The sequence below is a fragment of the Camponotus floridanus genome, unplaced genomic scaffold, assembly GCF_003227725.1.
Source record: "Camponotus floridanus strain SB8 unplaced genomic scaffold, Cflo_v7.5 scaffold83, whole genome shotgun sequence".
Taxonomy (NCBI): domain Eukaryota; kingdom Metazoa; phylum Arthropoda; class Insecta; order Hymenoptera; family Formicidae; genus Camponotus; species Camponotus floridanus.
This window is the reverse complement of record NW_020229853.1, coordinates 603,655-629,867: the sequence shown is the minus strand read 5'-3', so window position 1 is coordinate 629,867 and position 26,213 is coordinate 603,655. Positions and strand designations below refer to the sequence as shown.

The 26,213-nt window shown below is 32.7% G+C and overlaps 1 protein-coding gene across 1 annotated transcript in view; it reads right to left on the bottom strand.

Annotated features, from left to right (window-relative positions):
- LOC105259517 (SPARC-related modular calcium-binding protein 2) overlaps positions 1–26,213 on the bottom strand; it is a 156,564-nt gene that overhangs the window by 11,641 nt on the left and 118,710 nt on the right. The window contains exons 5-7 of the mRNA XM_025414539.1: positions 15,964–16,044; positions 15,254–15,487; positions 3,464–3,636 (exon numbers count right to left, since the gene is read on the bottom strand). Coding sequence (XP_025270324.1) covers positions 3,464–3,636; positions 15,254–15,487; positions 15,964–16,044 — 488 coding nt within the window. The remainder of the gene's footprint in view (positions 1–3,463; positions 3,637–15,253; positions 15,488–15,963; positions 16,045–26,213) is intronic.

The following is a 26,213-nucleotide window of genomic DNA, read 5'->3' as shown; positions in this document are numbered from 1 at the left end:
AGTATGTCGCTGATTCAAATCTTTTGAGATTTTGAGCTTTAAAATTTTTTTTCTTTAATCTACATTGAAGCGAATTATTGTATTATATATTTTTATTATTTTAACATACAATTAAAATGTTTTAATTATAATGTTAGGGCAACGAAGTGGCTCCACTCAAACTAACTAGATCGCGATATATTATCGACATCTTCGATTCTATATTTGATTTTATATTCGATGATCGATAGGCTCCTTCTTTCACTTGTGTTCCTTATGACGTCGCGTGTCTGGTCACGTTTGTTGTGCAATTATAATCCGTTCTGATTATTATCTTGAGTTAATAAAGCAGTTTATATGTATGATTAAATTCTTTATATTGTGTTACATCTCGCTAACATATAGAATTATATTTAAAACTCATTGATTTTATTTATAATTTATTTAAATATTCTTAAAATATGTAACCACTTTTGTAAATCTAATTCTGATTGGTTAAATGCTTATGAATAATGTATTTTGATTATTAAAAATAAAAGTCTTTTTTTTACACACAATAATTTTGTAAAAAGAGATATAAAATTTCTGATTAATTTCTTCTGCCTTCTTTCCTTTTTATAAAATGTTTATTTCATACAAAATTTAAAATTCATTAACAATAATTATTATTTATATTTGTTATTGCGTAGCAAATAAATAAATGAGTTTTAAATATAATGAGTTTTAAATATAATAATTTTATAATTAAATCATTTATATATTATATGTTATAATAATAAAAATATACAATACGGTATTAATTATAATGATAATGAAAATATACAATACAAAAAATATATAATACAATAATTCGCTTCAATGTAGATTTAAGAAAAATATTTCAAAAGTCAAAATTTCAAAAGATTTGAATCAGTGATATGCAACATACTAGTTATGCGCTTCAGGTGTTATGTTATGCTGCTGAAAATCTGTCTTTTCCATTCAATACATAACGAGCACGTAATTTTTAACCCTTTTGCTGCGACAAAGTCTAATACAGAGTGCACGTATAGACGGCACATATTTAGCCGTAATCGCTATAAATGGGAAAACTTTTTGCTGTCGCGCATCGCGTATCAATTACTAGTATGAAGATATATGAATAATGATAATATATTAGAAGTACAAATAAATCTCCGCCGTTTTTTATCAAAAATTGAGCATTTATTGTGAAAGAACGGTACCTTATTGTTTTATTCAAAGTATTGTCCATCGCTAGCCACTACTTTTTCCTATCTTTCTGCAGCATACGGATACCGCGTCGGAAGAACTCTTCATCTTTTGAGGCTATCCACGAATCGACCCAATTTTTGGTATCTTCATATGATGTGAAGTGCTGCTCAGACAGGCCATGTGCCATCGATCGGAACAAGTGATAATCCGAAGGGGCAATGTCTGGTGAATACGGCGGGTGGGGTAGGACTTCCCAATTGAGTGTTCCCAATTGTTTCCAAGTAGGTTTTGATCAGCGCCGCAACATGTGGACGAGCATTATCATGCAGGAGAATAATTTTGTCGTGTCTGGAGTAGTAAGGCGCGTTTTTCCTTGAGTGCTCGGCTCAATCTCATCAATTGTGCTCGGTAGAGAGCCCCAGTAATGATTTCGTTCGGTTTGAGCAACTCATAATACACAACACCAAGCTGATCCCACCAAATACACAACATAAGTTTTTTTTCATGAATATTCGGCTTGGCTGTCGATGTTGAAGCATGGCCACGTGGTCCCCATGATTTCCTCTTCTTTGGGTCGTAGTGGATCCATTTTTCATCACCAGTGACTATACGATGCAAAAAACCCTTTCGTTTATGCCTGGCAAGTAGCATTTCACATGTGCAAAATCGGCGTTCAACGTTTCTCGGCTTCAGTTCATATGGAACCCAATTTCCTTGCTTTTGAATTATTCCCAACGATTTTAAACGATGTGAAATTGTTTGTTGAGTCACTCCTAATGTAAGTGCAAGTTCTTCTTGCGTTTGGCACGAATCTTCCTCCAATAATGTTTCCAATTCTGCGTCTTCGTACACTTTCGGCCTTCTGCTACGTTCTTTGTCTTCGAAACTCACCGTCAAACTCACCGTTCTTAAACTTATGAAACCACTCACGACAACTTCTCTCACTTAAAGCAGCCTCACCATATGCTTCTACAAGCAATTGATGCGCCTCAGCTGCAGATTTCTTCAAATTAAAGAAGTAAGTTGTCTCTTGACGATGTCTCTCACGGACACATCAATTTCTCTCTAATTTAAATCTTTTAATAAATAACGTTTTTTTTTTTTTTTTAATGTGATTTGTGCAATTTATAAGATCATCGTCTATGCCGGTCTCTTGATTTATGGCTTCGTATGTACTTGATAAGGACCACAACCATATGGTCGAAACGTCGTAATAATAAACTAAATTTCTGGCTAGTTTGGTCGACTACATTTTTTCAATAATCCTTTGATTATTCGACTAGCGATATTAAGATATTTATTAATTTTAAAGAAGTAAATCAAAAGTTCCCGCAAATGACGCTTATTCGGCTCAAAACTCGACATTTTCGCACGAAAAAAATTATGTGATGCTAATACAAAATCGCTAATATTTCAAGGTTATGGTGTTGCCAGATGTCCAACCTTACGATATGACGTTTTACATCTGACAATTTCAACCATCTTACAACTTACTGGTGAGGCCATCTTTTGTCAAACGGCGGAGACTTATTTGTACTCCTAATAAATACTGAAGGCGTCAATAGTATACAATTACCAAAATTTCCAAACGCCTACAGGCGCCTACAGAAACAAAAGAATTAAACACGTTTTTCTCGCGAATATTTGAGAAGTCGTATTACTTTACGACGAATTACTGGGGGATAGAACTATAATATATTTCAAGTTGAGCGAAATCAGTGGACTCGCAAATAGATGAAATAGGGATGAGATAAAGATTATCTGCTATGACAAGAACCGAGATTTTTCGGTAATATCAGGAATTAGGATAGATCGAAATTTTGATTCCCGTCTTTTGATTCCCGGCTATTCCCGAAGTTAAGATCAGACATCTTGCGGGACAATGAAGTGGGCATAGAGAAGTCTTCCCTATCTCTATTCTATTTAACAGAATTTCGGGATTTGGGATCTCTTTGTTCCCGAACTAGTATTCTTGATAACAACGTTCCTGATAATATGAATATAGAGAATCCAGCCTCATTGGAAACGAGAGGGTGTGAGAGCAAATTTGCCCTCTATCTCCTTGATATGTCATCGCGACTTTTAGTTTAAAAAATGCTGATCTAATTAAGTTATAGGACACATATACACGCTTTAAATTAATGGAAAAATTATGCAAATGTTATATATATAGAAATTTGAATATGAAAACGATATTTTATACATCTATTATAAAATATTCGACTATTAATAAAAAAATTATAATTACTTTTTGTTGAGTATTTTCACATACCTTGTTTTTATTTTTATCAAGCATCACAAAATGCCATGTAGCTATTCTTTCTTCCTTAGAAGCTTGCCATTTAGTAGTAGTTTCGTCAGAATCACTATTGGATGCAGTCATTTTTTCTTTCATGAGGTCCATTAGATCCCGAAGAAATAGTTGTTTTTTTAGCTCAGGACATCCTATTAAAATAAATTAATGTTAACTAATATATAATAAATATGTGTCCATTATAATGAAGATAAATATTGCCATATATTTTTATTTATATAATCTGCATTTCAAATATGCAATTGCATTTATAATCTGCCTGTTTAGTTAAATATGTTAAATACATCATGTTCATTCAAATTCATGAAATGGAAGAATTTTTTATCTTTATGTATAATTATTTGTAATGTATTTTCAAATATTTATTTAAACAAAACAGTTAATTATCTAGATGGCTTATACATATAAAATGCGATAAAACGTTTGTCACAAGCAAAAAGTAACGTGGGGAATAATCAACTTTTTTATAAAAGCGAAAGATTGATTGGCTACCGCTTCTTGCCGCATGGCAAGCATTACCACGTTCTATGTGTAAAAGCCATTAGACACAAGTGAGACAATAAAGCAGTAAAAATATGTGTTTGATTTTGTTTGAGTTCAACATACTAAACATAATATAAAATTGTTTTTTATATATAGGGTGTTAGGAAATTTTTCGCAGTCCCGAAGTGTGAAAGTAGATTGGCTCAAATTAAAAAGGAAAGTTCTATACTATTTTGCGATATTTGCGATAATTAATAAAAAATTAATCAAAGAAAATCGGCCAATGTGCATGATTAGAAGTGCGTGGCGGTGAAGGCGGTCTCACTGTAACATAATAGCGACGCGCGGCGAAGCGATGATTGGGGAGGGGAAGAGCCTTCGCCGCGCGCTTACACACTCATTGCTCCTCCTCTCCCTAATCACTGCTTCGTCGCGCGCCACTATTATGTTACAGTGAGACGCCTTCACCGCCGCACACTTCTAGCCACGTGCATTGGCCGATCTTCTTTAATTAATTTTTCATTAATTATTGTAAATATCGCAAAATAATAGAAGACCTTCCTTTTTAATTTAAGCCAATCTACTTTCACACTGCGAAAAACTTCCTGACACCCTGCATATTTATTATACAAGGTATCCGTCAATTTTCGACCTTGACGAAATAAGGAAGTAGATTGGCTCAAATTAAGAAGGAATGACCTCTATTGTTTTGTGATTGTCGCAATAATTAACGAAAAATTAAATAAAGAAGATCGGCCAATGTGCGTGGCTAGAAGCACACGACGGTGAAGGTGGTCTGACTATAACATAATGGCGGCGCGCGGCGAAGCGGTGATTAGGGAGGGGAGGAGCTTTCGTTACGCGCTTACACTCATCGCTCCTTTTTTTAAAACATTTTTAAACATTTAAGATTTTAAATTTTTAAAGGTTTTATTAAAAATTATAAAAATAACGAAGATACACATATTTGTAAGAGATACTGCTTAATTAAAAAATCAGTGCATTCAAAAGCAACTGCTGCATTGAATAAATATTCTTCTGCACAATATTTCCAGATTTTTGTATGTGCAATATTCTTTAGTGTATATTGTATATATTAATTTATGTATATTAATTTAAAGTGACCGGAAGAAAACTCACAAATTCAGAGAAAAAAATGGAAAATTAACAAATAAATTAATTATGCATATAATAAAATATTAGCAATTTAAATATATTTTAATTTTAAAAAAGAATTTGAAAAAAGATTTTGTATCATAAGATTTCGAACGAACAAATATTCCTCGATATGATGCAAGTAAGCTAAAAAACCGGTAAGTTAAAAAACAAGGAAAAAACTCCGTACACAATTTAGGGAAAATTGTTTCTCGATAGACTTCAAATTTCAAGATTTTATTCATGCTGAATCAAAGTCGCTGAATAAAAATTTCAATAAATATAATTTTTTAGGAACCATAGTTTAACTTATAAAAAAAATTGTTGAAAGTTGATGATTTTTACAATTTTTTTACGAAAATTATTATATTTGCAAAATTACATGTTTTCTCTATGAATTTCAACAAATGTAACATTCCAAGATCAAAAAACATTCCCATATGGAAGAGATTGCAGTTCGCTTATTAAGATGCTCCCAACTACTTATATATAGAATCCAAATGATCGCTTAATCAATAATTATAGTTCTATTAGCCACATTTTGGCTTCGTTTTTCATATAGAATAATATTAGAAGAAATGAAAATAAAAATTTTAAATTAAATCGTCCAAATGACAGTGTATTACTTGCTCCGTCTAATTTGCAACGATACATCAATGATATAACACTGTTACGTTTAGTGCTCGACCGCTAATATCCTAGAATAGTACGGCTAGCCACAAAGTGTAACTAACCTCTGAATTCTAATTATAAAGCGTTGAATTACTGAGAATGACTGAATTACTGCATACTAAATACTTGAATTACTAAAGACTATTGTTTGAACTTTAATGATGCACATGAAATTTTTATATATACAGGGTATGCATTTGAAAAATTTTTATGTTCTTTATTTTATGATCAACTAATTTTTGCAAAAAATATCGAAAAAAATCGATTTTGTTTTTAAGAGGAATATATAAATGTGATAAATTCGATAATGCCTCTTCATTTCCTTCATAGTTTTTCTTTAAAAATCTTAAATGAGAATAGAAATTAAATGACACATAATTTTAAAGGTCTTTTAATTCTTTTTACAAATGTAATTCCTTTTAAAAATTTGGTTTTTTTAGTGAATGTGTTGGATATATTGCGTCTTCTGACAGGCGCTAAGCACTACTGATTGATGATGCATTTATATGTTTCTTAGAATATATGTTTCTTAGACGTCGCGCCGGCCGGCTTATCTCTTAGCCAAGGGCATCTGCACCGGATGGAGTTCGGAGAATCGCTTGAACGACTGTGCACACGGGACGACTGTGCACACGGCACAACAATAGGAGGAGGCCGGACCGAGAGACGGACCGTCGGAGAAGCATAGGTGTGGTCAACGTGAACGGAGCATAAACGACGTGCTTGAATCTTCTATTACTACTTCGGCTGTTCATGGAGTCAAGACATAATATTAAGACACAACGGCTTTAACATAATCCGAAAACCAACAAACAACCACAACAATTGGCGCTGTGGCTTATTGAACCTGCAAGAAAATGGACCTAATACTTCAAGCGCTAGCAGAAACTGCGCAAAACCAGGAGCTGACATTACATCAGATCGGTGAGCTCACAAAAGCAAATGGCGGAGATACTATCACATCGAATACTGAGAACGGACGATAATGCGACATCATCACAATTCTCAAATCTGGCTACACGGTTCGGTAAATTCGTTTATGATCCTACAAGGCGTAAAACCTTCACGTTATGGTTTGAACGACATAGAAGCACTTTCGCGGAAGGAGAGAAGGGTTTAACCGAGGCGGAGAGCAAAGAGCTACTTCTTCATGCTCTCGAGGACGACGAGTATCAACAATTACTCAGTCGTTTATCACCGAAGAAACCGCATGAGATGTCTTTTGTAGACCTCGTGCAACATCTTCGAAAACAGTTCCATGATAATAAAACGTTATTTCAACGTCGTTTTGAAGCTCTCAATTTTCGTGCTTCCCTGCCAGCAACGGCTATAGAAATACTTGACAAAGTAAATGTTCTGGGAAATGCCTTTGAGCTCGATAATTTCAATATCGACCAACTCAAAATTCTGCTAACGGCTCTCGTCCTAAGCGACCACACCCACTACACGGAGCGAACAGTCCTTTTCAAGGTTGCATCAGAAAAAGAAAACTGAAAATTCAAGACATTAGAGAAATCTACTACGCACATGCGAACCGCACAGTTGAAGGACAACGCTTCTCAGAAAATGCAGTCAGCCAACCAACGAAGAATTTATCTAAAAAGAAAGGTAAATATTACGAAAAGAAAACAAATCCTACTACACTGCATTACGAAAAGAAGACAAATTCTACTATATTATCGCCATGCCATGGCTGCGGTTCTGCGAAACACAGACGGGATGCATGTCCATTTAAGAACGCAGAATACAGAATCTGCAAGAAAACGGGATACATTGTTAGAGTTTGCTTGTCGAAGCAACGAAATAAAATAAATACTGTCATATTACAAGGTGTTCTAGGCACATGACAATCGGTATCACAAATTCGTGCATATTACTATCAATAACAAGCCATTGAAAATGCAGTTAGACACAGGGGCGGACGTAACTACGATCGGGAGAGAAACTTGCACACGAATCGGACGTCCAAAACTCCAAAAAAACGTCGTACTACTTCATGTGTTAATGTCTCAGGACATCCAAGTCATACAATAGGATTTTTTAACGCCTCACTTGGCTACAAAGACTATATGATAAAAGCACCAGTCATCGTACTTGATCGTCCAGAAACTGCACTAATAAGCTCTCAAGCAATAGATGAGCTTGGCTTAATTACCTACGACACAAGAGTCGTTGGAAATCTGCAAATGATAAATACGATTACGGTAAATTCATTTCATGAACAATTCACAGAACTTTTTAGTAGTTCCACAGGTGAATGCACCAAAATGACAGTTCATCTGCAGCTTAAACCAGATGCGAAACCGAAACATATTCTACGACGTTCAATCGCACTCGTATTAGAAGAACCAGTCAATGAAGAACTGGATAGACTTGTTAAAAATGAAATTTTAACGCCAGTCGACTTTTTGGAATGGGCTGCTCTCATAGTAGTTGCACGCAAAGCAAATGGGAAAATACGTATTTGTGCAGACTACTCTACAGGATTAAATGACGCACTTGACGCGGAGGATTATCCAATCCCAGGTATAGAAGAACTTATGGCAAAACTTCGAGGAAGTTCTATGTTCTCACAACTAGATTTATCTGATGCTTATTTCCATCTAAGACTGAATGAGGAAAGTAAGAAGCTAACTACAATACTCATCGAGGTTTATTTGCTTACAATCGGTTGGTTTTTGGATTAAAACCAGCTCCTGCAATTTTCCAACATACGCTGGAACAAGCACAGGTATTCCAGGCGTACTCGTCTATCTTGATGATATTCTGATTTATGGCCAGAAACGCACAGAGCACGATACGCGTTTATGCCGTGCTAAATCGCTTGCAAGAATGGGGTTTTCGACTCCAAAAGGAAAAATGTAAATTTCAATAGTTAAATACCTTGGATTTATTGTTTCAGCGAAAGGTATTGAGCCTGATCCAGCACGTCTTCGACCTATCCAAACAATGCGAGCTCCGACGAATGCAAAAGAGATACGCTCGTTTTTAGGTCTGATTAATTACTATGGGAAATTTGTGCCAAATTTGCACCGATTCAAAGCACCATTCGAAGCTTTGATCAAGAAAGATGTATCCTTCGTGTGGACAGCAAAAATGAAGAAAACGTTTGAGGATATTAAAAATATTCTTACTGGACTACTTCTACTAGCGCATTACAATCCCAGATAAACTCTGATCGTTGCAGCAGACGCTAGTTCGATCGGAATTGATGGCATCCTGTTACAGCGCGTCCCAGATGGCTAGATAAAAGCAGTTTTCCACATGTCAAAAGCATTGATAAAAACTCAACAGAATTACAGCCAAATCGAAAAAGAAGATTTAGCATTAGTTACTGCAGTTGAACGTTTTCGAAAATTCGTATATGGCCGTCACTTCGTGCTACAAACGGATCATTGTCCACTTCTAGCCCTATTTAAAACGTCGAATACAAAAGGTCTAGATAGACGCACAGCAAATCATTTGAAACGATGGGCTCTTCGATTAATTGGGTACGACTTTGACAGAGAATATGTCAACTCCGAAAAATTTGGTCAAGCGGACGGTTTTTCAAAATTAATACAGGATGTAAAACAAGACGTAATAAACACCGACCTCGAAGAAGTTGTAGCTGCGCTACAGGAAACAAATCAAGAGACATGATAGTGTCTTGTGCTAAGTCTCGCGTAAGTGGACAACAAGACACTCCGTGTATTATTACGCGAGTCGGATAGTTTGAGATGTTCGAGATTATCATATTGAAATAATCGCTGAACGGATCGAGTTCTTACTAGGCTTAATTGATAGCTTGAGTTTGATTTATATCAGAAAAGTGTCTTTATTTTTGCTCTACGTGCATCGTGAACAGCAATATTATGATCCAAAGTCGAAATATGAAAAATTCTCATTAAGATACGTCTCTTGGTCAACGCTCAAGTCCCCAATGCGCAAGCGTACAAAGTTGTACGGTTGACGCATTCAACGTAAGATTGCGCTAGCGGCGCTCCGTGATGTCTATTATATACAGGGTGTCCCATTTTAATCGATGGATCCAAATTTTTCCTAAACTACGCCAGCTACAAAAAAATGTTTCAGACAAAAGTTGTATGGCTTGATGGGGAACATAAGGTGGTGTCATTGGTTTGACATTGAAAAGTCACCTGAAGGTTACGTGAAGATCACATCCAATTTTTTAAATGGGACATCCTATATGCTTTTGCATATTTTTTTAGTTCATCTCGAGATCTTTCCGAAATACTATAATTAAGTTAGTTTTCATTAAGTAGTTTTCGAGTTATGAGACTTGAAATCATTTCTTACAATTTTACATAAGTCGTAAAATATCTAGTAAAATATTCATTTTTCGATTATCTTATCTTAATACTTTTATACTTAATACTTTTATGTACAAAATAATAAGAAGAATCAAATGGTGTAAAGAAAACATACAGTTGTTTAAGAAAAAATATGGAATTGTTAATTGCAAATTACATATTTTTTTCCTCGGAACAATTATATGTTTTCTTTACACCAATTGATTCCTCTTATTATTTTGTACACAAAAGTATTAAGATAAGTTAAACAAAAAATGAATATTTTACTAGATATTTTACGATTTATGTAAAATTAAGAAATGATTTCAAGCCTCATAACTCGAAAACTACTTAATGAAAACTAACTTAATTATAGTGTTTTGGAAAGCTCTCGAGATGAACTATAAGAATATGTAAAAGTATATAGGGTGTCCCATTTAAAAAGTTGGATGTGATCTTCACGTAACCTTTAGGTGACTCTTCAATATCAAACCAATGACACCACTTTATGTCCCCCTTCAAGCCATACAACTTTTGTCTGAAACATTTTTTTGTAGCTGGCGTAGTTTAAGAGAAATTTGGATTCATCGATTAAAATGGGACACCTTGTATACAGGGTCTCCTAGACCACCCGTACACCCCTTTTCTTTCAAAAACTAAGCATTTTAAAGAAAAACGTTTTCGACAAAAATTGTATGGTTTTGAGGGGAACATAAGATGGTGTCATTGGTTTGACCTCGGATGGCATCGTTAAAGTCAAGTCAAGGACATCTTTAATTTCTTAAATGGAATCACCTATTTTTTATTGCATATTCTTATAGCTTATGTCGAGAGCTTTCCAAAACACTATAATAAAGTATTTTTTCATTGAGTACTTTTCGATTTATAAGGCTTAAAATAATATCTTAATTTTACATAAACTATAAAATATCTAGTAAAATATTTATTTCTCGATTATCTTACCTTAATATTTTTATGTACAAAATAATCAGAGGTCACTAAAAATTTTAGTTAAAAAACTTAGCGCTGCTACGCTGAACAATGTGCTAATGAAATTAGCAGCGCTAAGTTTTTTAACTAAAATTTTTTTACATGTATTAATTTTTAATTTTTATATAAATTTTTATTTTTTATTTATTAATTTCTAATTTTTAATTTTTTTAATAATTTTTAATTTTGTATTTTGTATTATCATTTTCTTTTTTTTTTTTAATTAAACTTTTCAGGATATATGCATATGATTATTGCAATGTATATGATTGTTCATATTTTCAATTCGATTTTTTATAATAGATATATTACAATTCATTTAATATCATTTTGCTTTTAATATTAAAAATAAAAAAGAAATATGTCTATTTTATAGTAAAAATTTTTATTCAGTTGGCGCAACTTTTTAATATTATTTGTATGAAATTAAAACAATTATTTTGTACAATTTTTTTTAGTTAAATTATTTTAAGTTTTTATTTTCAATTAGCGTAATTTTTGGATATCATTATTTTTCTAGGATATAATGTAGAAAATTAAATCAGCTATTTTGTATAACTTTTTTTGGTTAAAGTATTTTTATAAGTTTTTATTTTCACTTAGCGCAATTTTTTTGATATCATTATTTTTGTAGGATATACAATACAGTAGTTTTTTACAGTTAATAATATACTATTTTGCAAATACATATACTGTTTTTTACGCGGACTTAGCACCTTTTTTTACCTTTTTTTTTAAAAGGGTAATTTTTTAGGGATACAGAGTTACAACAGATTGTCAACGATCAGTACAGTTCTTACTTTACGGCTCGACAAGAGCTCCAAAGTGCGACATTTAGCGATGGAATTCTCGCTGAGATTATAGATCGTCTACAAAACGGATGGCTCAAATCGGACGTAACTGACAAGAAGTTAATGCCATATTATCGTCGTCGCGATTACTTAGTCATAGTTGATAATACATTAGTTCTAGATGAGAAACTAATAATTTCTAAACGTCTACAATCTACTGTACTGAAGCAACTATACATTGCACATCCAGGTATTCGCCGGATGATACAGCATGCTTGACGTTATTTCTATTGGCCGGTGATGCATGATGACATCGAGAGATACGTAAAAGAATGTAATCATTGCAATCGCACAGCAAGCAACCCGATAAAAGAACCATTACATCCATGGCCAAATCCAGAGAAATCATGGTCACGCCTTCACATTGATTTCGCAGACCCGATACACGGACAATGGGTACTCATCATTGTCGATAGCTACTACAAATTCGTAGAAGCAGGATGGTTCTCAACAATAACATCGGCAGCAACATGTCAATATCTGCGAAGACTCTTTAGTCGATATGGACCTCCTGAAGTACTAATTTCAGATAACGGTATTCAATTCACTTCAATGGAATTCGCGCAACTGTGCGTCGAATTTAGAATTCTTCACCTGCGTACCCCTCCTGAGCATCCACAATCAAATGACCAAGCCGAGAGAATGGTTAGAAAACATTGAAAAATTCTATAGACACAAGTCAAATTTCACAGTTAGAAACGAACAACAACGGAACGAACGGAATTAAACAAATTTGTTTACGCAACTACACATCCAGTGATGCGTTACCAGATCATAAGTCTTCGGCAGAAATATTCTTTAGACGTAAGCTTAGAACTCCATTAGATATTTTTGCTGCAACTGAAAAACCTAATCTTAGTCTTACTTCTCAGCAGAAGCAAATGAAACAACAATTTGACGCTCATCATGGCGCAAGGTCACGTTTATTTGCAATAGGTCAATCGGTATTAATTCAACACTCCAATGGACAGCGGATTCCTGGAAAAATTGTTAGGCTGATAGGGAAAGCACTCGCTCGCGTCAGCATTGAAGGAGGATTCATTACTAGACATTTCAATCAAATATGGAATCATCCAAAGAGACAGGAAAAGAAATCCAATACGATTAGCGAAGATCTACTACCCTCCGGAAAAGAATCAACACAGATTCAACCAGATCCAGTACTTCATACTTCGCTAGAAGAAAGAGAGGAGGCAGAACCTCTCAACAACGGGACCACACAATCTCCAGTAGCATCTGCTCGTCGTTCTGAACGTCTTTCGCATCGAATTCGGTCAAATTACAAGGCATTGGGAGGAACTCGCTCCTATCGGAAATAGCATTCTGAAGCAAGGGAGGAATGTTGGGTATATTGCGCCTTCTGACAGGCGCTAAGCACTACTGATGCATTTATTTGTTTCTTAGAAGTCGCGCCGGCCGGCTTATCTCTTAGCCAAGGGCATCTGCACCGGATGGAGTTCGGAGAATCGCTCGAACGACTGTGCACACGGGATGATTGTGCACACGGCACAACTGTAGGAGGAGGTATTAAAAAGCCGACCGAGAGACAGATCGTCGGAGAAGCATAGGTGTGGTCGACGTGAACGGAGCATAAACGACGTGCTTGAATCTTCTATTACTATTTCGGACTGTTCATGGAGTCAAGACATAATATTAAGACACAACGGCTTTAACATAATCTTCAAACCAACAAACAAACACAACAGAATGGATATTTTTTTTGAGAAATGGTACTATTTTCTATAAATTACGCATTCTTTATTAAATTTGGTTCATAATACTTCCCCACAGATATACCAAAATTTTTGAACTATTTATAAAAATTTATTGAGAGGATTTGGTTGAAAAGTGTGAAGAGATGTGTTATATGTAGAATAGAAGTTTCAACTTTAGTAGATCTTTAAACTAAAATATATTTTTTGTGTTATATAAACAATTGAAATTGCTACATAATTATATACATATTTAACGAAGGCTTCCATTCACTTTTTAAAATATTAACATTAATCAACATTTAATAGACAGACATGTTTAACGAAGGTTTCACTTTTGGAAACATTGACATTAATCAACATTTAATAGACGTAATGAACTCTGAAGACGAGTATATTCGTTAATATAAAAATATCAATCAATCAAGCAGCGAGCTGAACATCTGAAATATCAATGAAGACTCGTACTGTTCATAGGTTATAATTATATAAAAAAATGAGTTAAGATAAATGAAGGTTATGTGCGTGTTGTATTGCTCGATATCGCCGATTAAAGATGTTCTTTCATTTTTTACTATGTATCTTTCTGTACTTAAATGCAAAAATTTTAAATACATTTTTTTTTGAAACTAAGTTTTCTTAGTTAGTTGACATAATTTCTTAGAAAATATTCAGTCAATGAAGTATTGAACTTTAATTTTTTTTATATATATGACCTACATTTCTGATCTTTACTAATAATACTGGATACTTCGTCATCTGCTACTCGTCCGCAAACCTTTAAACGTCACCATTTTACTTCTCCACATGTTGTGAATGAATATGTCGCGAACGATGAAATATCATAAACGTTGAAATATTAGATAGTAAAATGACAACAAGTGTCTTTTACGAACAAGTGGCAAACGATGAAAATTGTAAAATTGAATGTAAAATTAATTATTTTTTTAGCTATTAAAGTCAAATTTTTAGTAAAAAATTGATACTTGATTTTTCAAACTATGCCAAATTATATTTAAATAACTAAATTTGCAATATCTTCTTTTTACTTTGATATCAAATATAACATTCATATTAATTAAGAGTTTCTTTTAACTAAAAGTTTTCTTGTTCAAGATAAGGACTGTCAAAATCATACCAGTAACACATGTTTTTAAAGTATTTAAAAGTTTTTAAAGTACTTTTTTAAAATTATGGAACAAAAAAGTAATTATAATATATTGAAAAATTTATTATTATTTAAATATAAATAAATATCCAGTAGACACACACAATAATAGTAGTATAATCAATGTTATAATTTTTCCACTGTAATATATAAATGTTATAATTTCTGACTCACAATATAACTGTAAGGTATACCTTGTACATAACAGTCACATTGTTGAATAGGAAATTATAACATTAATATTATGTTATTGTTACTTTGTGTTTGCTGGATATATATGTAAAATTTTTAAATAATATGTATATATTTTTTGTAAATTTCCCAAAATTAGTTAATTTTATATGTATTTTAGAATAGGATACCTCTTCGCTTGGAAAGATTCATGAATAGTTTTTAAAAAATTTAAAAAGTTAAACTTTTTTTACCTTTTATAGGTCTACTGGGAGTCGGGACTGGATTACAATTTGGTGTACGATTCTTCGAGGATGTTCCTGGTATTGGTTTACCTGTATCCTGATATACACACCAGCAATAACCGGAATAGCATTGAACTCGATGATATCTTCCATCAGATGTGCATTGTGGTATGTAAAATTTTTCTTGTGAATTTTGTTTTTGATCTTCCAATACTGATCTTCTATCTGACATGCAATCATTCACTGCAACAAAATTAATAAATAAAATTTAATACATAAAATATAAAAAAAATTTGCATTAAAATTAGAAATAGAAATGTATCTCATGGAAATGGTAAACATACACACAAATATTTTAAAGAAGTGAATATATGGAAAAATTAAAAACCTGCAAACTACGAATCGGATGTTCACTGCTCAAAGCCATATATCATTTTATTTATTTATTATTTGTATTGTTATAATATTTTGTAGTAATTTCAATTAATATTATATTATATACGATGAAAGGAAAAAAAGTATCAAACATTTATAGAAATATATAATAGCTATGCATGCACATAATTTACTGCAATAAGAATTATAAGAAATTAGGTAGAATTAAAAATAGAATATAGAAAATTCCAAAATTTTTTGTCTAATTTTTTTACTAACAGATTTTTTTCATAAATATGAGAAAGTAATTTTTAAAATCATAACTGAATATAAGTAAAACTTACCGTCGCCTTCTTCCTTACTAGTTGATAAATCGCCGTTAAACGTCGGTACAAGATGAATAGATGTTGGACTACTTTTCAAAACTGCGAAAGATGCATTAATTTATTATAATGTTCTTTCTTTTTGTATATAATAAATAAGAAAATCGATTTTTGTTTTGTTATTCTTAAAATCTTAAAATACTAAATAGAATATTAATCTATTAAAGCATACATTAATTTTTTTTATAAATATATTACTCAATATAAACTCACGCATTAAAATAAGTTGCTATTTATTATCATATTTGATGAAGTAATTATTTTGACATAGTATGTATATAAAATTAAAATTATTATTTGAAGATTTGCTTTAGAAAAGAGAAAAGGAAAGATAAAAGTTTTGTTTAATTTTTAATACATAAATCTGATATCTATCCATACTAACAATAAGATTGAAAATAATACTAATGCAAGAACTTTTAATATACAAATGATAAATGATAAAATTAAACTATTAAATAAAAATAAATCAGATTAGCAAAAAAACAAAAGTAATTAATCTCTCTCTGTATGTGGATTATAATATTATATATATATATATATATATATATATATATATATATATATATATATACAGCGTGTCCCACCTAGAAGTGGCCACCCCCTTTTATCTTTTAAACTAGTGCTGGGATTTAATTGCTCAGAGATTGCTCAGAGAAGAAAAAAAAGTTACATAGGTACAATAGTCAACATAGATCCGGAAATGATTATTTTTTGAATTATTAAGATTTTTGTAATATAAAATTTTGTCTCATTTCTCGTCTTAGAAGTCCTTTTACAGGCATCAACAATGTTTTTCAAGTTCGGCGGCCTATGTTTACGTTAGCACGGTCTATCAAGCGACGCGGTAGCATCGCGACGCCAAGTACATAAAAAACAAATCCAAGCATTGAGTTCCAAGCATGGAGTTGAGAGTCACTGTTCTTGACGCAGCGCTACCAAGTATCTTATCCGGAATTTCGCATCAACTAAACTTTCGGTTAAGATATATTTAATAAACTAAAGCCGTAATCAAAAATCTAATGATTCTTTTACGATATGAGTACAAGCTTTCGATTGCGACTTGTTTGAATAAAATCAGTGCATTCAATCCTGAGAAATGATGATTGAATATCAGAATTGTGACATTTCTCGTTTTTTTTCTTCATTTCCTTCGGATTCAGAGTCACATACATATGCTCGCACGCACACACGCAAAGCGAGTTTGTCCCTCAAGCGGCGTTCACATCGCTGCGTATACGATTATTGTTTCGATATGTACTGTTAGGTATATTGCGCCATCTGACAGGCGCTAAGCACTACGCTACTGTTTGACGAACTGCGCAACCAAGAACGATTGCTCGCACGATAACGCGCAAGTACGACATGGTACGATTATGCACACGGTACGATTATGCACACAGTACGATTGTGCATACGGCACCACAGTAAGAAGAAGTCTTAAAAGGCCGACCGGATCATCGGAGAAGCATAGGTGTGGTCGACGTGTACGGAGCACAACGACGTGCTCAAATCTTCTACTACTACTCCGGACTGTTCATGGAATCAAGACATAATATCAAGACATAACGACGTTAAACATTATTCGTAAACTAACGAACAAATACAACAATTTGCACTCCGAAATACAACAATTGGCGCTGCGGCTTATTGAACCTGCAAGAAAATGGATCGACTATTTCAAGCGCTAGCAGAAACTGCGCAAAACCAGGAGCAGACATTACGTCAGATCGGTGAGTCACAAAAGCAAATGGCGGAGATACTATCATATCGAATACTGAGAACGGACGATAATGCGAAATCGTCACAATTCTCAAATCTGACTACACGGTTCGGTAAATTCGTTCATGATCTTACAAGGCGTAAAACCTTCATGTTATGGTTTAAACGACATAGAAGCACTTTCGCGGAAGGAGCGAAGGGTTTAACCGAGGCGAAAAGCAAAGAGCTACTTCTTCATGCTCTCGGGGACGACGAGTGTCAACAATTACTCAGTCATTTATTGCCGAAGAAACCGCAGGAGATGTCTCTTGGAGATCTCGCGCAACATCTTCGAAAACAGTTTCATGATAATAAAACATTATTTCAATGTCGTTTTGAAGCTCTCAATTTTCGTGCTTCGCCGCCAACAACGGCTATAGAAATACTTGACAAAGTAAATGTTCTAGGAGATGCCTTTGAGCTCGATAACTTCAATATCGACCAGCTCAAAATTCTGCTAACGGCTCTCGCCCTAAGCGACCACACCTATTACACGGAGCGAACAGTCCTCTTCAAGGTTGCATCAGAAAAAGAAAACTGCACATTTCAAGACATTAGAGAAATCAGCTATGCACATGCGAACCGCACAGCTGACGCCATGCGCGTTGAAGGACAGCGCTTCTCCGAAATCAACGCAGTCAGCCAATCTACGAAGAATTCACCTAAAAAGAAATATTACGAAAAGAAAACAAATCCTACTACACTGCATTACAAAAAAAAAAAGAGAAAATCTACTACATTATCGTCATGTTATGGCTGCGGTTCCGCGAAACACAGACGAGATGCATGTCCGTTTAAGAACGCAGAATACAGAATCTGCAAGAAAACGGGACACATTGCTAGAGTTTGCTTATCGAAGCAACGAAAATACATACTGTCACACAAATACTGTTACAAGGTGTTCTAGGCACAGGACATCGGTATCGCAAATTCGTGCATATTACTATCAATAACAAGCCATTGAAAATGCAGCTAGATACAGGAGCGGACGTAACTACGATCGGGAGAGAAACTTGGACACGAATCGGTCGTCCAAAACTCCAATCTCTTACTATTTCATGTGTGAATGTTTCAGGACATCCAATGCATACCATAGGATTTTTTAACGTCTCCCTTGACTACAAAGACTATGATAAAAGCACAAGTTATCGTACTTGATCGGCCAGAAACTTAGCTCCAAGCAATAGATGAACTTGGCTTAATTACCTACGACACAGGAGTCGTTGGAAATCTGCAAATGATGAATACAATTACGGTAAATTCATTTCATAAACAATTCACAGAACTTTTTAGTAGTTCCACAGGTGAATGCACCAAAATGACAGTTCATCTGCAGCTTAAACCAGATGCGAAACCTATATATATATATATATATATATATATATATATATATATGTACAGGGTGTTTTATAAGTAGTGAGCAAAATAATTAAAAAAAATAATTTATTATAGTGTTTTGGAAAGCTCTCGAGGTAAACTACAAGAATATGCAATGAAAAATAGGTTCCATTTAAAGAAATGCACTTCCGGTCTGAATCGCCTATTTCCGGTCAGAAAAAGTTGAAAATATTATCATTCGATAGAGCGCACCCGATTAATAAAGAAAATGTTTTTACTTTTTTGAAATAACCACTTCTCTAATTTTTAAATGGATGGTACAGGTGGTCACCCTGTATATATATATATATATATATATATATATGTATATATATATATATATATGTATGTATGCATGTATGTATGTATGTATGTATGTATGTATGTATGTATGTATATACAGGGTGTCCATTTTAATGTCCCACCCCAAATAACTTTCTTATTTTTAATTTTAAAAAAAGATGTTTCAGACAAAAGTTGTATGGTTTTAAGGGGGACATAAGGTAGTGTCATCAGTTTGACCTTGAATAGTTGGTCCAAGGTTACATAAAGGTCATCTTCAATTTTTTAAATGAAAGCCCTTACTTTCTATTGCATATTCTTGTAGCTTATTTCGAGAGCTTTCCAAAACACTATAATTAAGTTAATTTTCATTAAGTACTTTCCAAGTTATGAGGTTTGAAATTATTTCTTAATTTTACATAAATCATAAAATATCTTGTAAAATATTCATTTTTCGATTATCTTATCTTAATACTTTTATGTACAAAATAATGAGAGGAATTAATTGGTAAAGAAGACACATAGTTATTTTTAAGAAAAAATATGTAATTTGCAATTAATAATTACATATTTTTTCCTTGAAACAACTCTGTGTTTTCTTTACACCAATTGATTCCTCTTATTATTTTGTACATAAAAGTATTAAGATAAGATAATCGAAAAATGAATATTTTACGGTTTATGTAAAATTAAGAAATAATTTCAAGCCTCATAATTCGGAAAATATTTAATAAAAACTAACTTAATTATAATGTTTTGAAAAGTTCTCGAGATTAACTACAAGAATGTGCAAAAATATGTAGGGTGTTCCATTTAAAAAAATTGAAGTGACTTTTGCGTGACCTTCAACTGACTCTTCAAGGTCAAACTAATGGCACCATCTTATATCCCCCTGAAAACCATACAACTTTTGTCTGAAACATCTTTTTCTAAAATTAAAAATAAGAAAGTTATTTGGGGTGGGACATTAAAATGGGACACCCTGTATATACAGGGTGAGCCATTTTAATTTATCCACCCCAATAACTTTTTTATATTTGAATGTACAACAAAATGTTTCAAATAAAAGTTGCTTGACTTCGAGAGGGACAGAAGATGGGTGGCAAAAATTTGACCTCGGATAGTCATTTGAAGGTCACATAAAGGTTACCTTCAATTTCTTAAATGAAACCCCCTATTTTTCATTGCATATTCTTGTAGCTTATTTCGAGAGCTTTCCAAAACACTATAATAAAGTATTTAGTAGTAAATAAGTACTTTTTCATTATATTCTTATATTCTTATAGTTCATCTCGAGAGCTTTCCAAAACACTATAATAAAGTATTTTTTCATTAAGTACTTTCCGAGTTATGAGGCTTGAAATCATTCCTGAATTCTACATAAACCGTAATATATCTAGTAAAATATTCATTTTTTGATTATCTTGCGTTAATACTTTTATGTACAAAATAATGAGAGGAATCAATTGGTGTAAAAAAAACACATAGTTGTTTCGAAGAAAAAATATGTAATTGTTAATTGCAAATTACATATTTTTTCTTAAAAAATTGTGAAATTTTACATTATTTTATTATTTTTCTGCCAGATTTTCTACAGTTTCACGTATGTATGCTCGCACGCACACAAGCAAAACGAGTCTGTCCCTCAATCGATGTTCACACCGTGCATATATGATTATTGCTTCGTGTGTAAAATGCTTTAAGAGTCAAAATCATATGTGTGCATGTGCGTGCATACGTGTGATATGTATGTGTATGTGTGTAGATACGTGTGAAAGATTAATTCATCGTATTTTCAAAAACCACCCCTTCGGGGAAAAATTTAATATCTTAGAAACGGAGCTGTCAAAATACGGAATTTCTGCTGCTAAATAAAATTAAAAAAAGAATTTATTTATATATAATAACAATTTTCAAAAACCATCCCTTATAAAAGCATATTTCAAAAACCACCTCTTGAGGATGAAAAATAATATCTCGAAAATGATGCGTCGCAGAAATATGGAACTTACGCTATTAATTAAGGTTTCTTACAAAGACTAATTTATTATATAAAAATAATTTTTAAAAATCACCTCTTAGGAGTAAAATCTAATATCTCAGAAACGGTGTGCCACAAAAATGTTTAAACCTGTACTGTTAGTTATGACTTGTAAAAGCTAATTAAGCGTATAATAACAACTTTTAAAAACCAACCCTTAGTGGTGAAATCTACTATTTTAAACACGGTATACCATAAAAATATAAAAACAGGACCGTTAATTAAGGTTTCTCCGTAAGACTAATTTATCATATAATAATAATTTTTAAAAACTATCCCTTGGGGCTGAAATCTAATATTTCAGAAACGGAGTATCATAAAAATATAAAACCTGTGTCGTTAGATAAAACTTGTAAAAAGACTAATTTACCGTTTAATAACAATTTTTAAAAGCCATCCCTTAGGAGTGAAATCTGATATTTCAGAAACGGTGTATCATAGATGTATAAAACCTGTAGCGTTAGATAAGACTTATAGAAAGACTAATTTATCGTACTCGATGGATTGTAATCAAACACAGAAATAAATATTTAATTACATAATGTCTAAGATGTCTAAAGATTTTACATTTTATTGGGAATATATTTATTTATAATGTAAACGATGCGGGCACGCCAAGTTTACATTATAACTTACTTCGATTTAAAAACTGTATGATTTAAAACTTGCGTAAAACATTTTTTTAAATTATATATTATATAAAAAATGTTTTAGGAATTAAAAGAATCCTAATTTTCATTTAGTATTGATTTTAAATATTTTAAAAATCAAGTTTTTCTAAATAAATATAAAATGCATTTTAATTTCTTAGGGAAAATTTATGTATAATATTTCTACGATGTAAAATTGATATTTCATATATTCAAATATTATATTAAATTTACAAATTGCTCTCAAGTATTTGGCTAATAGTAATATTAGTATTATTGATTTATAATAGTATTATTGAGTTCGTATTTAGTTTTGATATCTTATTTTTTAATATTATTTAGGAAAATTATTTGTTGAGGTTTTGTTTTATAGAAAAATGATTTTGTGAGGGAAAATTATTGTAAATTACTTTTAAGGACTTTCTTCATTAAATACTCAGTCATCAGTGGATTAGGCCTACTGGGGATATCACTTAAAAAAAAATGCGTCAATAATAGTACTTCATGGATGACGTGGAAAGCTATTGCCATACGCCCGCTCCTGAGCGCCGAGCGGCTCGTAGGCTTTGCGCGGGACGACGAGGTAAGGGGGGACGTGCTAGGCGGAGCCAGCTGAAAATCGGCCGAAATGTGCAGTTCTTGCCGAGCTCTGTAGTAAAATATCTATTAGATTCAATAAGTGCTGAATTTTTTGTTTCATATATCCATTAATTTTTTTTAATATAAAAAGTTATGTATGTATATGAGCGCGCGCGCGCGCGCGCGTGTGTGTGTGTGCGTGCGTGCACGCGTGTGCATCAGCTGTAAATATGATAATTATGCAGTATAATATGAAAAGCCTCTCCGATTGCAATAATTCTCACATACACTAATAAGAGGATGTCAGACCGTCCTGTTTTACCAATCAAAACGATTATTTTTTTCAAAACCGAAATTTTTTTATAGATCGTACGGAATAATAATAAATCCTTTTCCATGATAAAGTACATATAGTGATATATTTCAAAGCTATTGATTTTTTGTTAAAAAAGAAAGAAAATTGGAAAATTATTTTTTTATCAACTTTTGGCGTTAGATCATAAAAATACTCTTTTAATATAAAAGTTTTATAATTTATATGTACAATATAGAATCAGTTCGAGCTCATAATTTCATGAAGGAATATAGATGAACTTCTAGAAATAAGTTTAGTAATCGAATAAAAAAAATTTTTTCCGACACTTAAGGTCATTAATGCAGCCAATAATGAGTAATGTTGTGGAGGTTTTAATCAGCGGTCGTTATTTCTTAAATAGTTATATATAACAAAAAACGTACTAAAATATAAAATAAACGCGTGGAATACTACATGGCATTGTAACTTTTTATGCAAAGCGAGATATATGTATCTCATATCACGGTTGCGGATTAAATTAAGTTATATTTTCGAAAGTAGAACTCTCCGTAGAAGAAATTCACTTACATTTAATCTTGACCCTCACTAAAAGTGAATTTTGCTTTCAGGTCTTCATTTTCGAAGGTATAACCTAATCCGTGTCCGTGATGCGAAATATACCTCGCTTTGGATAGAAATTTACAAACCCATGTAGACTAATGCAACAATAGACTTTTTTTCGATAAACATATTAATGAATTTATAAAATTTTTTTTGTTTATAACTTCTTAATAAACAACAAATAAAATAGTTAAAACTTTGAAGATTACTCAGAGTGATCTTGACATATGTTAAATCAATGTCATTAGGATTGAGTCTCCTAATCGATATATTTACCATTTATTTAATTACACAAGTCAGCGAAATTTTAAATTTACTTAGTTATAAAGCAAAGTAAGTAGGTCAATCTGATAAACTTTTTGGCGCTGAAAACGAATCTGGTTGCAGAATTTTTCCAGCACATCAGGTTTTTGAGTAATTTGTGGTTAAATAGTTCAAAAATAGTTATTTCGATCAATTTCATGAATTTATTATGAGGAAAGCTAATTTTTTGAAATATTTCTGCCAATGGAATCGCACAGTATTAATCTTCATTTCTCAATCCCAATTCCGATTGACGCCGTATAATTTTTTTGCTGAGATATACAAGTTACAAGATTGATTATACATAATAGTCCAATAAATTAACCATTCCAAGTCAATTCCCGTGTTATCTCTCTGCTTTGTCACGAATCATTTTTTGGTAAAAAAATAAATTTTTGAATATTGCGTCATTTTTTAAAATTAAAAATAGCTCATCTAATATGGCGGACAGATTCACAATAAAAAGATATACAATTTATCAAAATGTGTTACAACAGTATTAAATATACTCGTATTTTTACAGGATTTTTTTCGACAACCTGACAGACCCTTTCCAAATTTTAAGGATAAATATTTACCTTTACATATTCAGCCCCAAATGACTTGACCTTGACATATATTGTCAAGGTCACTGTCTTGAGTAACATCCGAAAGGTTTTAAGCGTCCCTCATTGTTTATTAAAAAGTTATAAACAAAAGAAATTTTATACGGTTCACAGAATTTTTGGGACACCATGTACATAATAGAAAGTTATAAAGGAATAAACGTATTGAAAAACATCTTAATTTCTTTGACCTTTACATGCTTATATCGATTATAATTGAGGATCTCGTTTTGTATGGAAAGTTGCAAACTTATGTGGAAGTGTACAATAATAGACCTCGCTTCGCACTGATTAGAGCCCGTATCTGACAATGCAATTTTTCGTGCAATTTATTGCAGCGACTTAATTGCCGCAACTTAATAGTTGCAGCAATTATTTGAATGTTGATCACACTATAGGCAACTAAGATAAGGTTAACTGAACTATTGCCAACTACAGAACAAAATATATTAAATAAGATTATGTACAATATATAATGATACAATATATAAATAATATGATACAATATATAAAATTATGATACAATATATAAAATATTGTTGTCTCTTTTTAAAGTAAACATATATGTAACATATATAATACAAGACTTATGTTCTAAATTCTCTAAAAATGTCACTACAATTGCATGCAACTAGTTGCTAGAATTAGGACTAAATTTAAATCTTGTGCAATCATTGCAACCAAATTGCTTTTCAAAATTGCATAGTGTGATATAGAAAAAATTGTTGCAATTTATCGCAGCAATCAAATTGCTGCAACAAATTGTATAGTCAGATACAGGCTTTAGAGGTGGTATGAGATGGACTTCTCTTCACGTGGAAAGTTGCAAACTTATGTAGAAGTGTACAATAATATTAGGTGTGTGAATTCGGTCCATCTGGCGATCAATTGCTGTACTATGTAATTTTCTAACCTCTAATGTCTGCAAAAGGCTTTATGGTTTAATATTGACATCTGGCAATAATATTCAGTTGATAAACGTTTGAGTTTGTAACTATTACATCGTGTATCTGATTCTCGTATCTGAAGTTCTCATTTTCTGTTTTTATTTGAAAAAATCAGCCGTTGAAGCTCATCGAATGCTCATAGAAGCTTATGGTGAAAGTGCTCCCATCGATAAATCATGCAGAGAATGATTTCAACGTTTCAAAAGTGATGATTTCAGTGTCGATGACAAACCTCGTTCAGGTCAGCCGAAGAAGTTCGAGGACGAGGAATTGCAGGCTAATCGATGAAGATTCATATCAATCGCAACATGAGCTCGCACAATTGTTGAATGTTGATCGATCAACAATTTCTGTGCGTTTGGCCGCTATGGGAAATATTTACAAAGAAGGAAGATGGATGCCATATGAAAGAAAGAGACATCAAGAGGCGAAAAGCTATGTCTGAAATCTTGCTTGCCAGGCAAAAAAGAAAAGGTTTTTTTGCATCATATTGTGACTGGAGACGAAAAGTGGATATATTTCGATAATCCCAAACGAAGGAAATTCATTTGCGACCCAGGAAAACCATTCACATTGACACGAAAGCGGAATATTCACGGCAAGAAAGTAATGCTCTGTATATGGTGAGACCAGAAGGGTGTAGTGCATCATGAGCTATTAAAACAGAGCCAAACCATCACTGCCGAACTTTACCAACAATTGATCCGTTTAAACAACGCATTGAAGAATAAGTGACCGGAATATGCAAAG